Source organism: Urocitellus parryii, chromosome 8 (genome assembly GCF_045843805.1).
Source record: "Urocitellus parryii isolate mUroPar1 chromosome 8, mUroPar1.hap1, whole genome shotgun sequence".
In the NCBI taxonomy this organism is placed as follows: Eukaryota; Metazoa; Chordata; class Mammalia; order Rodentia; family Sciuridae; genus Urocitellus; species Urocitellus parryii.
In genome coordinates, this window is record NC_135538.1 from 36,307,838 (window position 1) to 36,321,470 (window position 13,633).

The window sequence follows — 13,633 nt, forward strand, 5'->3', positions numbered from 1 at the left end:
ATAAGGATTAATTAATTTGTAAATCAATTTGGGGAGTGCTGCCATCTTAATTTTAAGTATTCTGATTCACGAATATGGTGTGTTTTCTATGTTATATCTTCTTTAATTTGCCTCAGTAAAGTTTTGATTTACAAATAATTTCTTTGGTTAAATTTAACACTATATTATTTTTTGTTGTTAATATGAATGGAGCTGTTTTATTTAAGTTTCAGACTGCTTATTGCTAGTCCAGAGAAGTAAAACTGATTTTTTACATTAATCTTTTACCTAGACTCTTATGTCTGCCAATGTAATTTATTAGTTGCAATAGTTTTATATATAATAATATTCACACATTGCTGAATATTGTTTGCAGTTTTTATTTATATTAACATTCTTAAGTGATATTGATCTGCAGCTTCCCATTCTTAATCTTTGGGTATGAAGGTACTATTAGTTTCACAATGAGTTGGGAAATGTTCCTTTCTCACCTATTTTTTGTGGTACTGGAGATTGAACCCATGGGTACTTTACCACATCCCAGTCCTTTTCTTTTTTCTTAAGACAGGATTTTGCTAAGTTACCCAGGATGACCTCAAACTTGTAACACTCTTTCCTCTTTCAGCCTCTTAAGAGTAGCTGGGATTACAGGAAAACACCACTATGTGTGACATTTCCTCAACTATGTTTTGAAAGAGTTTTCAAAGTATTAATTCCTCTTTAAATGGAATGTTGTACCTTTTAACCAACATCTTCCATTTCCCCACTCCCTCCTATCCCTTGCCAACTATCCCTGCTTTCATGAGTTCAACTTTTTTAGATTCCATGTAAAAGTATATGCATTTTTATGCCTAGTTTACTTCATTTAGCATATTGTTTTCAAGTTCATAAATGTTGCTACAAATAACAAGGCTTCCTTCTTTTAAAAGCCTGAATAATATATATATATATATATATATATATATATATATATTTAGTATATATATTAAATGTGATATATATATTTATATATATATATTCTTTCTATCTATCTATCTATATCTCACATTTAGTCACATTTAGTTTATCCATTAATTCCTCTGTGGATATTTAGATTGATTTTACCTCTTATCTATCACAAATAATAATTATCAATGAAGGTGAGGGGTGGGCATATCTTTCAAATATATTGATTTCATTTCCATTGGGTAAAGTAAAAGATTTCATTCCTTTTTTTTTTTTTTTTGTACCTACATATCAGTTGTTTGTATCAGTTACTATGATATTACAATGACTTGTTCCCACCAAAACTCATGGTGAGGCTTTATCCCCAATGCAACAGCATTGAATGGGTACTGGGACCTTTAAGAGAGATTACTGTTTTTCTTAGGTCTTATAGGAGTGAATTAGATCTTGAAAAAGCAAGTTTCTATAAAGTAGAGAGCAAACAGATGAGCAACTTTGTCCCTTCTGTCTTGCATATGTTCTTCTTTGCAAATGCTTACTTCCTCTTTCTGTTTCTGTACCATGATATGAAGCAGCATGAGGCCTTCACCAAAAACTGAGCAGATGCTAAAGTGTGATGCTCTCAGACTGCTGCACCTTTCGAAGAGTGAGCCAAAATACACCTCTTTTAATTTACCCAATCTCAGTCTCCTGTTATTGCAACAGAAAACAAAGACACCATTTATTAAACAGAGTGCCCTTTTACCACTTCACTTTCTTGTTATCTTTGTCAGAGAGCTATTGAACATAGAATTATGCTTACAACAATAAATTATCATGGTGTAACATTTTGAGACACACACACACACGCACAAACACATAGGAACTACTGCCTATTCAACCTAAGACATGTGTTGGTGTTGTTTCAGGGGAAATATTCTGTGCCAAACCCCTCTTGGCTGGCAAAAGCAGTCATCAATAATGATAAGGCCTCTCAGTCAAAGGTTAAAAAGCCTAAGGTAACTACCAGCTAACAAACACTGTTGGCCTAATCACATTTCCGCTAGCCAATTCTGTAATTTTTCACTTTTTTGCACCCACACTTCCACTCACTCCAATTCTTTTTAAAACACCTAATTGCCTCTGCATAAGGGAAATTGAGCTCAGTTCTCTCCCTTACTGTTAGTAGTCACTGGGCAAAACGTTTTTTATCACTTTAACTAATATCCAGATGCTATCTTTGTCATCAACCACCTAATAACTAATTTCAGTCCCACTTCTTTGACAAAATGATTCCAAAACAGATGCAAAATGGTTTTCCCTTTCATCTGTCTTCCAAAGCATTTGCACAGAATTTTACGCTTACCGAGCTTTATAAAAGCCATGTCACATTCAGGGCATACACTGTATTTGATTTTTTAAAAAACGATAAAATATCCATTTATCCCTCAATAACTCTGATATATTACATAGGGTGTCTTTCGGTACCTCTCCCCACCCCTTTCGCGATTCCCTTAAACTGGTTTTCTTCTCTTCATCTGAAGCCACGTTTACTGCAGAACGTTGGAAACTAGCTGGTTGTAGCAGCTTCCCTTTCCCGGAATAAACCCAGGATGGCAGAATCGATCTTGAGAAGCTGGCCCAACAGGAGTCCACCATACTACGCTTTCTCGCGACACCGGGAAGAGCGCAAAACTGCGACGTCGTCCCGGGAAAGGGACTTCTGGAGGGAGCGGGGGCGGAACTTCCGGGGTCGCGGCCACCTGCCGGGGTCTGAATAAGAATGCCACGGACCGAAAGGGGACCTGGGTGAGCGAAAGGAATCGCGGGGGAACAGAGTTTGGGCACCGGAGAGCGGAAGAGGCTCTAGCGGAAGCAGGAAAAAGACTCCGAAAGGTAGCGCGGAAGAGAGCTGAAGGGGGTCGTGGGGAAGCGGAAGGAGAATTTCCCCTCCCTTTCGGGCTCTGTATTCGTAGGAGCTGGCGGTAACCTTAGCGTCATCCGGAAGACAATCCCACAATGTGGCTGTGGAGTGGATGCTAGCGCGCAGCCCAGCGAGTCTCACACGGAGAACAGAGGGGCTCCGCTGCCGGGTCCTCGCCAGGCGGCCGAGCAGGCCCACTGCCCCCTGCTGGGCGTGGGAAAGCAGTGGCTTGCGCCGCCCACTGACCTTCCGAGTGTTGGAGGCGCCGGAAAACTTTCCAGGGGAAGTGGGGGCTTTTAACATTTTCAAGGGGATAAGAAGGCCTAATTTCAAAGCACTTATTTGATTTCTAAAGACTTCCAAGGCCTTGGGTTAATTAGGTAATGGTCTCTGGGATCTCCGTACTTGTTTGTCTCTTTCTGTTGTATTCAGTCTGGCTTAACTGCCTTTATTCTAGAATTTTTGTGTATGTGCCGCAATAATTAAAAGGCAGTACACACGTAGAGGGGCCACAAATGTAGATTGAACCCATAGGTAAATTATGATTGAAAAGACTGATGAGGACTGAGAGAATATCCAAATCAGCACTCCCACATTCCCCATCAAGGAGTTCAGTGTATACCAGCCATTATTCTAGGTGCTCCAGTTTGTAGAGATAAATGGACACGGACAGGGTTAGTAGAGACTCCTTTTGAAGACCTTGTACTCTCTTGAGATAAGCTGAGGGGTTATTAATATATCTTCTGACGGACGGAGGGAGGGAGGGATATGGTGATACAACATCTGATCTTTTCTTGACAACTTATTGGATGAAAGACAAGTATATAATAATTGGTTGGGGCACAGACAGAGTGTGATCAGCATTCCAGTAAGGAAAATCAGCCTTGGAAGACGCATGGAATTGAAACAAGGTGAGTTATGAGAATAGTTAATTGGACAGATGGACTGTTGGTTGTGGCCAGTTTCTTAGCCCTATGTATGAAATTCAGTCTTTTTTTTTTGGGGGGGGGGAGAGAATTTTAATATTTATTTTTTAGTTATGGGCAGACACAACATCTTTGTTTTGTATGTGGTGCTGAGGATCAACCCGGGCCGCAAGCATTCCAGGCGAGCGCGCTACCGCTGGAGCCACATCCCCAGCCCCTGAAATTCAGTCTTAAGAATATTATTGGTAATTACTGTTTGCCAGGCATTTTTCTAGACATGGCAATTGTCCTCATGCAGCTAAATGTAGTGGAACAGTTTGATTAAGGAAGTAGGGGAGTCAATGAATGAAGGATTTGATAAGGAAAATAGAGGTGAGTGTAGTCTAGGGTGTTAGAGGAGATGACTTGGAGTTACTCTAAGGAAGAAAAATGTGTCACAGAGATCACGGATACCAAAGTTTGGAATGATGAAAAACCTGAAGGATTTGAGGAACTGAAACTTTTTTATTGTGGTTGTGAGAAGGAGAGGGTTTGGATGGCCTGTAATTGAAACTTGAAAGGTAAGTTTATATGATAATATCCTAACATCAAATTGAAACCTTGACAAACAGGCAGCATATTGACAGTCTAATCTCGAATACTTCTGGTTTTTTGCTTGTTCACTACCTGCCTTAGATTGTTTTCTTAAGTATGATTTGTGTTAGTTTTCTGTTAATGATTCTAACATAATGGTGAAATAGGTAAGTACTTTTAATAAAACAACTAGTGTATTCCCTTTGGGGGTAGGGCGTGACCAGGGAATATTTGATCACCTTTGTAGAACTTGAAAACAAATTGGAGAGCAAAACCTTTAATTCCCCCCCCCCCCAGGGGTGGGGGGGGGTGTCAGAAGGTCTTCTCTCTCACCCCTTTCTAGAGGCTTGGCAGTAAGACTGAATTGGCATTCTGATGGGGCAGCAAGTGATCCTACAAGACAGATTTTAAACTTTTTACATTGAAGAAAATTTATAACATTGTAAATGCTTCAATACCTTTTTGTTGCCTTGTGATTTAGGGAGTAAACCAAGTATAGATTATTAAACTACTTGCTTACACAGAACTTGAATCTTAAACTGTATTTACTTATATTTTCAGATACTATAATAGTTGACTAGTGACTAACACCTTGTTTTCTCCTCAGCATTGACCTGCTGTGTATTTTAGACTCTGAATTTAGAATTGGAATTGAAGTATACAAAATAGGCTCTTAGCAGATTTTTAGACTTGGCTGCCTAAACTTTGAGTCAGCTAATCTGGTAGGTTTAAACAGTGTCATTGAGATTTTTTCTGGTACTATTCTTGTACAGACAAGGAAGGGAATCTGAGAGGAGGAAAAGAAAAAGAAGGGACGGTAGTGCAAGGAGTACAGAATGAGGAGAGAGAAAAATATGGAATTAATAGAGAAAATGTTACATGGCTTAATATAAGGTTTCCTGTAAGAAGTCAGCATTTCAGAGATCACAGATCTTTAATGAGGCAATATTACTATTTACATATAACAATATTGCATAAGTATTTAAATGTTTAATGATTTAAAGATTAGGGGACAGGGATCTGATGATATTCATACTAATTGCACTAATGTTCTTGGCTGCTGGAGGAAGGGACAGTGTATCAAGGTAGCAGACAGACTTCTTACAAATGAGAGCAGAAAACATATTGCTTGCTGTTTCTGTTATCCTACATGCTAATGATTTTATAAGCCTTTACTCCTTTGTATTTTTTAGTTTTGACTCTTTATTCTTTTTCCTATATAGTGCATTATAAAAAACACAGGCAAATTTATTTAATGTTGTATAATCCATATCAAGTTTCTCTAGCATTTTTATATGAAGTCATGATTGGTGTGGAGAGAATCAGGACTTCTGCTCCAAATTAATTTAATGCATTGAGTTGCCTCTATATTTGATTGTCCCTGGGGATAAAACATGCAGAGAGCACACACAGTCCATACAAAAGCAAATTCGGCTCTGAGTATATACACTTGGCTGCTGTGTGAGCTGAGCTATTTACTGATCTTGAGAATATATTTTCTCTAGACTTAGAAGGAGCCCTAAGGAACCCTGAGCCCTACTCTATGTTGCTTTCTTAGGAAGGGACATTCCCTAGACTGAAAGCAACCCCAGGTTCCTTTTCCACAAGGGTCTGGGGGTTCTGCAGGGATGGAGGTGACATGTAGAGACCAACCAGTAAAGACATAATGGGAGAGCAGATCACAGTGAATCCAAAACAGGAGTACCAGTGGAAGCAGTTCCCTTTGTTGACTCTTATAGAATGCTCAAAACTATTATGTGCCTCTGGAAGGGGGAATAAGAATAAGGATACTGGTTTCTCATTTAAGTGTGCTAACAATAATTATTAGATATTTACCTTAGTATCTACTAGGTATACTGCCTGTCATTCTAAGAAAATTACAAAGAATGTATCAGGATGGCCCATACTATCCAACAACTTTGTGAGATATCTAGGCAAATAGTTAAAGTAGGAAGAATATACTAATAGACCCTTCCTTATAAAGTATATAGAATGGACATTATAGATACGCAGAGTACGTTTAGATTGTCTCTTAATAAGCTAATTTCTTTAAAGTGGCCATGTTTTGATTAATGATTCAATAGAGATCATATTGTGTGCAAACTTTTTATAAACTTGATTAAAACAAACAAAGAGCTCTTGCCCTCCTTTTCTGAAAGGAAACAGAGATTCCATAGCTGATTGGAAGAGTGGTGGCTAGCTGACCAGAGGCCAATGAAGAAGAGAATTTGGTCAAATATCAAGCCCTACACACTTTGAACTTGCATTTATTAGAAACCCAACAATAAATTATTTTTTCTATTTTGTAATTCTTTTGGAACCGCATTATGTGTCTTTTAGTTCCACAAATATTGAATTTAAAATTATATGCTAAGAGTTATGAATAAGGCATAGTCTCTCTTTAAAAATTTAATTTAATGGACTCAGGAACTCACCTTCAAAATATTATCATTACCATGGACAGTGGTGCAAGCCTGTAATCCCAGCTACTTGGGAAGCTGAAGCAGGAGGATTGTGAGTTCAAGGCTAGCCTTGGCAATTTATCAGAGACCCTGTCTCAAAATTAAAAAATAAAAATAAAAAAGGAGACCTGGGATGTAGTTCGGTGATAAAGCACCGCTGGGTTAAATCCCCAGTAAAACACACACACACACACACACGTGCACGCACACACACACACAACAGAGCTATCATTTGTGTCAGTTCTAAAACTTTTTTTTTTTGATTGTTCATTTGTAAGAGACACACAAAGTCCTTTAATAAGGACTTTTGCTTACTTGCTAGACCTGACAAAGACTTCACACTGTATTATCAGTGGCTCCAATGTAACATTTGTGTTCCTTACCAGATTTCTACTATGAAATGAAATAGAGTACTTAAGAAACTGTCTTCAAAATTGTAAATTTGAAAGTTTGGGAAACATTACCTGTATATTCTTAAGGGTTTGTTAAAAAGTTTACTGAGAAGTATATGTAGCATACAGAGAATGTAAAATATATAAGAAGAATGTAAAGAACAACGACAAAGTAATTAACTTTGTATCCATTATTTAGGTTAGGAAATAGAACACATCCACACTCTGAAACCTAACTTTAAGCACCTGTTAGGTGACTAAAACACTTGTTTTTCTTCATTTTCTACATTTAGGTTATCTTATTTGTGACTAAATGTAATATAATCTGAAATTCATAACCATAGATTTTTAAAATTTTATAATAACTATTTAATAATTAATGCATAATAAGATAGCCTGTGTATAAAATATGTTTAGAATGCTCAGAAGACTTGATTATAGGTAGCTTTGGAGTGATTTGAAGGAGTACTTCAGGTTTTACAGATTATTTGATAAATTGATATTTGCTTTTTAAAATGGAAGGGTGGGGGTGGGGAGAGAAAGACAATAGCAAGTGCTAACAAGATTGTGGAGGAAATTTAACATTTATGGGAATGTACATTGGTACAATCATTTCAGAAAATGCAGACAGTATTTTCTAAAGTTGAGCAAATGAAAAGAATACATGCATTATGATTGGTGGTCTACCAGTCAGTTGGCTCTCTGTGTGTGTGTGTGTGTGTGTGTGTGTGTGTGTATGTGTGTATGTGAGAGAGAGAGAGCGCGCTCCTCCGCATGTGCATGCGCATGCTAGTGCTTGTTAATAGTTGGAACTACCAATGGTCTAAAAAGTTAACTTTGAAAATTCTTCAATATTTAACAATCAGGATAAGATGAGCTGTGGCATACCAACCCAATAATTCTATTCTTAGATATTTATCTATCAGAAATGTATATATAGTGGCCAGTAGACATCAAAGTTGTTTATAGCAACTCTTTGTAATGCTAAAAACTGGAAACACCTCAAAAGTCTGTTAACATAGAATAGGTAAGTTGTGGTACATTCATGTAATAGAATGCAGGAATAATGATGATCGACTATTTAGTCTCTAATTGTACATAATATTACCAATGGATTCAGAAATAGAAAGTTGAAACCAGACACAAAAGAATATATGCTTTTCAATTCATGTAAAGTTAAAAAGTATGCAAACTAACCTTGGGGTAGTTTTTATCATCCTTATTTGAGGCATTCTGAGTGCAAGGTGGCACAAAGGACCTCTTGACGTTCAAGTTATATTCTATTTCTTGATTTGAGTGCTATTAACTAGGATATTTTCAACTAGTGAAAAATTATTGAGCTGTGTCTTATGTTTTGTATACTTTTCTGAATATATGTTTTATATTAACAAAAATGTTTTGATTTTCGTTAGGCAAAAAAAAGTTGATTTACATAGGGCAAAAAAAGCCTAGGAGCAAAGATGAGATTATTGAGGATATATGTATAAAATAAGAAGAAAAGAGAATAGAACCATGGGGAACACAAAATCCACATACACATTCCTGTTCTTCCCCATTTTCCTTATGATCCTTTCCAGCTTTCTGTATGAAAGCATGGCAAAGGGAAGGATAATACTAAGAATAAAATTTCTCTTAGGGTGCAGTTGCTCTCGTAGCATTCTGTTTCCAAGGGGATATTTGGACTGAATTAGATTTTGAAAAAGTTAAGGGTCGGAAAATGAAAAACTACTGTGATGAGAAAGACTACCTGGAGACAGGACATTTAACTAAGTAGAGAAAAGCAACATTTTTTCTAAGCCTTTTTAGTTTTATTAGGTCCCAATAAATGCATTGTAATTATGTCATTCTCCTTGATACACTGAAATGATATGCTTTGTGAATTATTTGATTTGAGAAGGAAAGAAAGAAAAAATAAGTACTTAGGAGAACTTTTCTTTCTTTCCTTTTTTTTTTTTTTGTTTATTTTTCATTTTTAAGAGGTGGGGTCTCCCTATGTTCCTAAGACTGGTCTCAAACTTCTGGGTTCAAGCAATCTTCCTGCCTCAGTCTCCTGAGTAGTTGGGACTAAAGGTGCATGCTGCTGTGCCCAGCTGAAAGAATACTGTTTTGTTTTGTTTTGATACCAGGGTTTGAACTCAAGGGCACTTGACCACTGAGCAACATTCCCAGTCCTATTTTGTGTTTAGAGACAAGGCTTCACTTGTTTTTGCTGAGGCTGGCTTTGAATTCACCATCCTCCTGCCTCAGCTCTCCGAGCTGCTCGGATTACAGGCATGTGCCACTGCTCCTGTCCTGAAAAGTACTTTTAAAAGCAGGGATATATTCTCAATTCAATATTATGCCTGTGGCTGATTAACACATAATAGTAGAAAATTGAGTCTGTTAATCTGGACACCTATATACTTATCTCTGTTTTTTCAGAAATGGCAAAAAGTCTTTTGAATGCAACATCCTTGTCTGCAAGGACAAAACTACTACATCAAGTGGGAGTATCACTTTATAATACTTCTCATGGCTTCTATGAAGAAGAAGTAAAAAAGACATTGCAGCAGTTTCCTGGTGGATCCATTGACCTTCAGAAGGAAGACAATGGCATTGGCATTCTTACTCTGAACAATCCCAGTAAAATGAATGCTTTCTCAGGTATCATCTTTTCTAAAATAAAGAATGACACTTAATCTTACGTGCTATCACATATTTTGTCTTTGTCTTGTGACTGAATCTTCAAAATCTTGGTGCTCTTTGTAGAATGCATGCAACCAAATGAAACTCTGTTACATGAACCGGGAACATTTTTACTAATGTTAAAATGGTATCTTAATGTTTTAAAAAGAATTGTGAACACAGATATTGATAAAAAGGACACTGTTAAATCAGTCTTATTTTTTCCATAATTATATTAACTATATAAAAACTTTGTTTTCAGCTAATGCCACTGAGAAACAAGAAAGAGAAAGTTTCAAAGATTTACTGAAACTGAATAGAAAAACCCATAAATGAAAAAAAAATTTTGCTTACATTTTTTTTAATGAATTGAGATGACTGTCATTGTTTATTTGCCTCCCTTGCCTACAAAGTGTTCAGTTTAGAAAAAAAGGCACTCCTTTTAAAAATTGTCTTTTAAAATTTTTAATTGTCATATATATGTAGTACAGTGTGATAATTTGATACATATATTTAATATATAATGTTAAAATTAGAGTATCATTTTCTTGTGTTGAGACCTTCAAACTCCTCTTAAAATTATTTTGAGATATAAAATGTTATTTCTTATAAATACATAATGTTATTTGTTATAAATGTATTATTTATATATATTAAACTATATATAATAAAATAGTTTTATATATGTTGCATATAATGATTATTAACACTATAATAAGTTATTGTTCTGTAGCATTTACCAAACTAGTGAGTATTAGAACTCATTTTTTCTCCAATTGAAACACTGCACTGGCCTATCTGTTGACTCTTGCCTAACTCTTGGATTCTGATGAATAACTTTTACCTATTAGTCAAAATTCTGAGCATATAATAATTTTATATTTAAGAGACATGGAGACCAGAACGTGGTAATTTTTACTAAAGCTCAAATTTGAATCACGCTACCATCATGTTATATAAGAGGTATCGAATAGCCTTCTTGACCACACATTATGTTTTAAGGTGATTTTGTAATCTACTTGTCAGTTATGCACTGCACGGGGCAGAATAGATTCTATTCTTTAGTAGCACTTGAATATTGGACTCAAAAATATCTCAGTAATTTTATGTGTCTATATATAATTATCATTATAACTGCAGATATAATTGAGTAAGTTGTAAACTTTGTAAATACCAGTAGTGAGTCTTTATAACTCACAACTTTTCTCTCTGCTTATCAGAATTCAGAGGTGTTTTTCTTTTCTTTTTTTTTTTTTTGCTACTTGGGATTGAATCCAGGAGTACTTAACCACTAAACCACATCCCCAGCCCTTTTTTGTATTTTATTTAGAGACAGGGTCTCACTGAGTTATTTAGGGCCTCACTAAGTTGTTGAGGCTGACTTTGAACTCAAAATCCTCCAGCCTCAGTTGGGATTACAGATGTGCGCCACCACACCTGGCCAGAGATATTTTTCTAGGTCAGTGCTGACCAATAAAATATAATACAAAACCCAAATGTGATCTGCATGTGTAATTTTAAATAGTCTAGTAGTCATCATTAAAAAAAAATCAAAAGAGAAACAGATAAAATTGATTTTAAAAATAATACCTTTAATTTAACTCAGCATATCTAAAATATTATTTCAATAAGTAACTGATACATTAATGAGAAATTTTCTTACTAAGTCTTCAAAAGATGGACTTAAACTCACTGTACTTCTCAGTTTAGCCACATTTCAAGTTCTCAATAGCTACATGTGCTTCATCATTACTTTATTAGATGCTATAGTTCCATACTTTCAGTTAGCTTTAAGGAATAAAATCCAAATTTGATATTAGCCCAGGAAAAATAAAATTAGAAAGTCAAGAATGCTCTAGAGGATTAAATTATATTAATGGTTTTAATTTGCTACTGAATAGTTACAAATAATCTTTTGTTCTATAGGAAACACTAATTTAATGCATAATGTATCAATTTAGTAAAAACAGAGCTGCTTTGATTTGAGTAATGATGTTTAATTAGGTTCATTGGGAAAGGATGAGTGAGAATCATTCATCCAGATACTTTATTTCATAAAGTCAAAAAAATGAATTTAAGATTAACTATTGTATAGATATTGTTAGACTCAAGGCCAACATAATTATTTGTAGACACTTAAATATCTTAGACAATTTGAGATCCATATTTGCCTATATAGATTTATTCTTATCTTAAACATGTAGGTCTTTTACTTCCCCTGCTAAACTGGAAATCATTTGAGAGCAAGAGCTCTACTTCTAAAGCACCTAGGACTTTCTTGGGAAGGGTTATAGTTCTAAATGTGCCATAATTAGTGACTAGAGAGCATAGCTACATTACTCGATTTTCTAAGTCCAAACATTGATTTAACATTTGTTGTAGAACCACCTTGCTACTGGCTACTTCAAAAAATGGTAAAGAAAATAATAGCTCTGACTTTAGGGATTTTATATTCCAAAATTAAATGTATGTAGTTTAATATGAGCTATAAAAATTTTTCTGGAAACTTGGCATTTTAACCCTTTGTTGTGGTTTTTACATTGCTTCTACTTTGCAGTTTTCTAGGCAAAGGAAAATAAAATTAATTATGTTGAAAACATTACAGACTTAATAAACTTGGAAGATTACCAAAGATAAGCACATTTAAAATTCACTGATTAAATCTTTAAAGTTTCTTTTTCTGTTTTAAATTTATTATAAAGATGCTCGAATAGAATTTTGAAATATCTAATCAATAATTCATAGATTTCATGGTTGGAAGGCCTGTGAAGCGTATCTGTAGTTTACCTTGGGTTTGTAAAAGCACAGTTCATCAACCATGGAATAAGATATTTACTTCCTGAACTTTCCTCAACTGGCATCTTGTTATACTCCTACTGGTATGAACAGAGTAGGAATTTCACTTTATTCTAGTATACCATATGTTTGGATTGTCACAAGGTCTCATAGTCATATATTATAACGTTTGTTAAGATTATCAGTTGGGACACTTATGCATTTGCTGTGAAGTTATCTCTATATTTTTATGTTTACCCTAAGAAGTAAGTTTTTCTCAATCTCAAATTGTACATTCCAGTTCCTACTCCTGGGACATGTATGATAAATTTAACTTTCCTACTTAAATATATATTTGTATGAATTCTTTTGGTACCAGGGATTGAGCCCAGGGCCCCTTAATCACTGAGCCACATACCCAGCCCTTTTTATATTTTATTTTGAGACAGGGTCTTGCTGAGTTACTTAGGGCCTTGGTAAGATGCTGAGGCTAGCTTTGAACTCACGATCCTCCTGCCTCAATCTCCCCAGCCACAGGGATTACAGGTATGCTCCATCACTCCCAGCTATTTGTATGAATTCTTGAGGTAGAGATAGATAAACTAAAAAATTTGTGTCTTTAAAGCAGAGACTCATAGGTCCTCTTATGTACTCTGTTGTACCAGCACAAATAGGCATTTGATAGACATTCAGTAAATATTTGTAAAATACATGAACTAAAAGTCTTGCTTGACATTTTTTTAATTATCAAGATTTTATTTAGCATGACAATACAGTTTATACTAAATTAATTTATAATAAATATGTACAGTTATAAAAAATGTTTGGTGCTATCTAAGAAAAATGTTTCTTAATCTGTCAAGGATATGCAAAATCCTTTAAATAGCTGACTTAATTTTCAAACCCAAAGTTTGGTAACATTGTTGATGAAAATTGGAAATTCTATTCCCTGTAATTCATGATTCAGACTGTTCAGTTTATAACGGTTTCACTTGCCCTATCCGTTCTGGCAAC

The 13,633-nt window shown here is 35.3% G+C and overlaps 1 protein-coding gene across 3 annotated transcripts in view; it reads left to right on the forward strand.

Moving 5' to 3' along the window:
* Window positions 1-2,661: 2,661 nt before the first annotated feature.
* The window catches only part of Echdc1 (ethylmalonyl-CoA decarboxylase 1), a 36,300-nt gene continuing 25,328 nt past the window's right edge, over window positions 2,662-13,633 (forward strand). Inside the window, exons 1-2 of one of the 3 annotated variants that reach the window (XM_026380588.2) lie at window positions 2,662-2,712; window positions 9,602-9,823. In XM_026380588.2, the coding sequence (XP_026236373.2) occupies window positions 9,604-9,823 (220 nt within the window). In that variant the 5' untranslated portion in view covers window positions 2,662-2,712; window positions 9,602-9,603. The other 2 variants (XM_026380579.2, XM_026380570.2) reach the window with 2 other exon arrangements.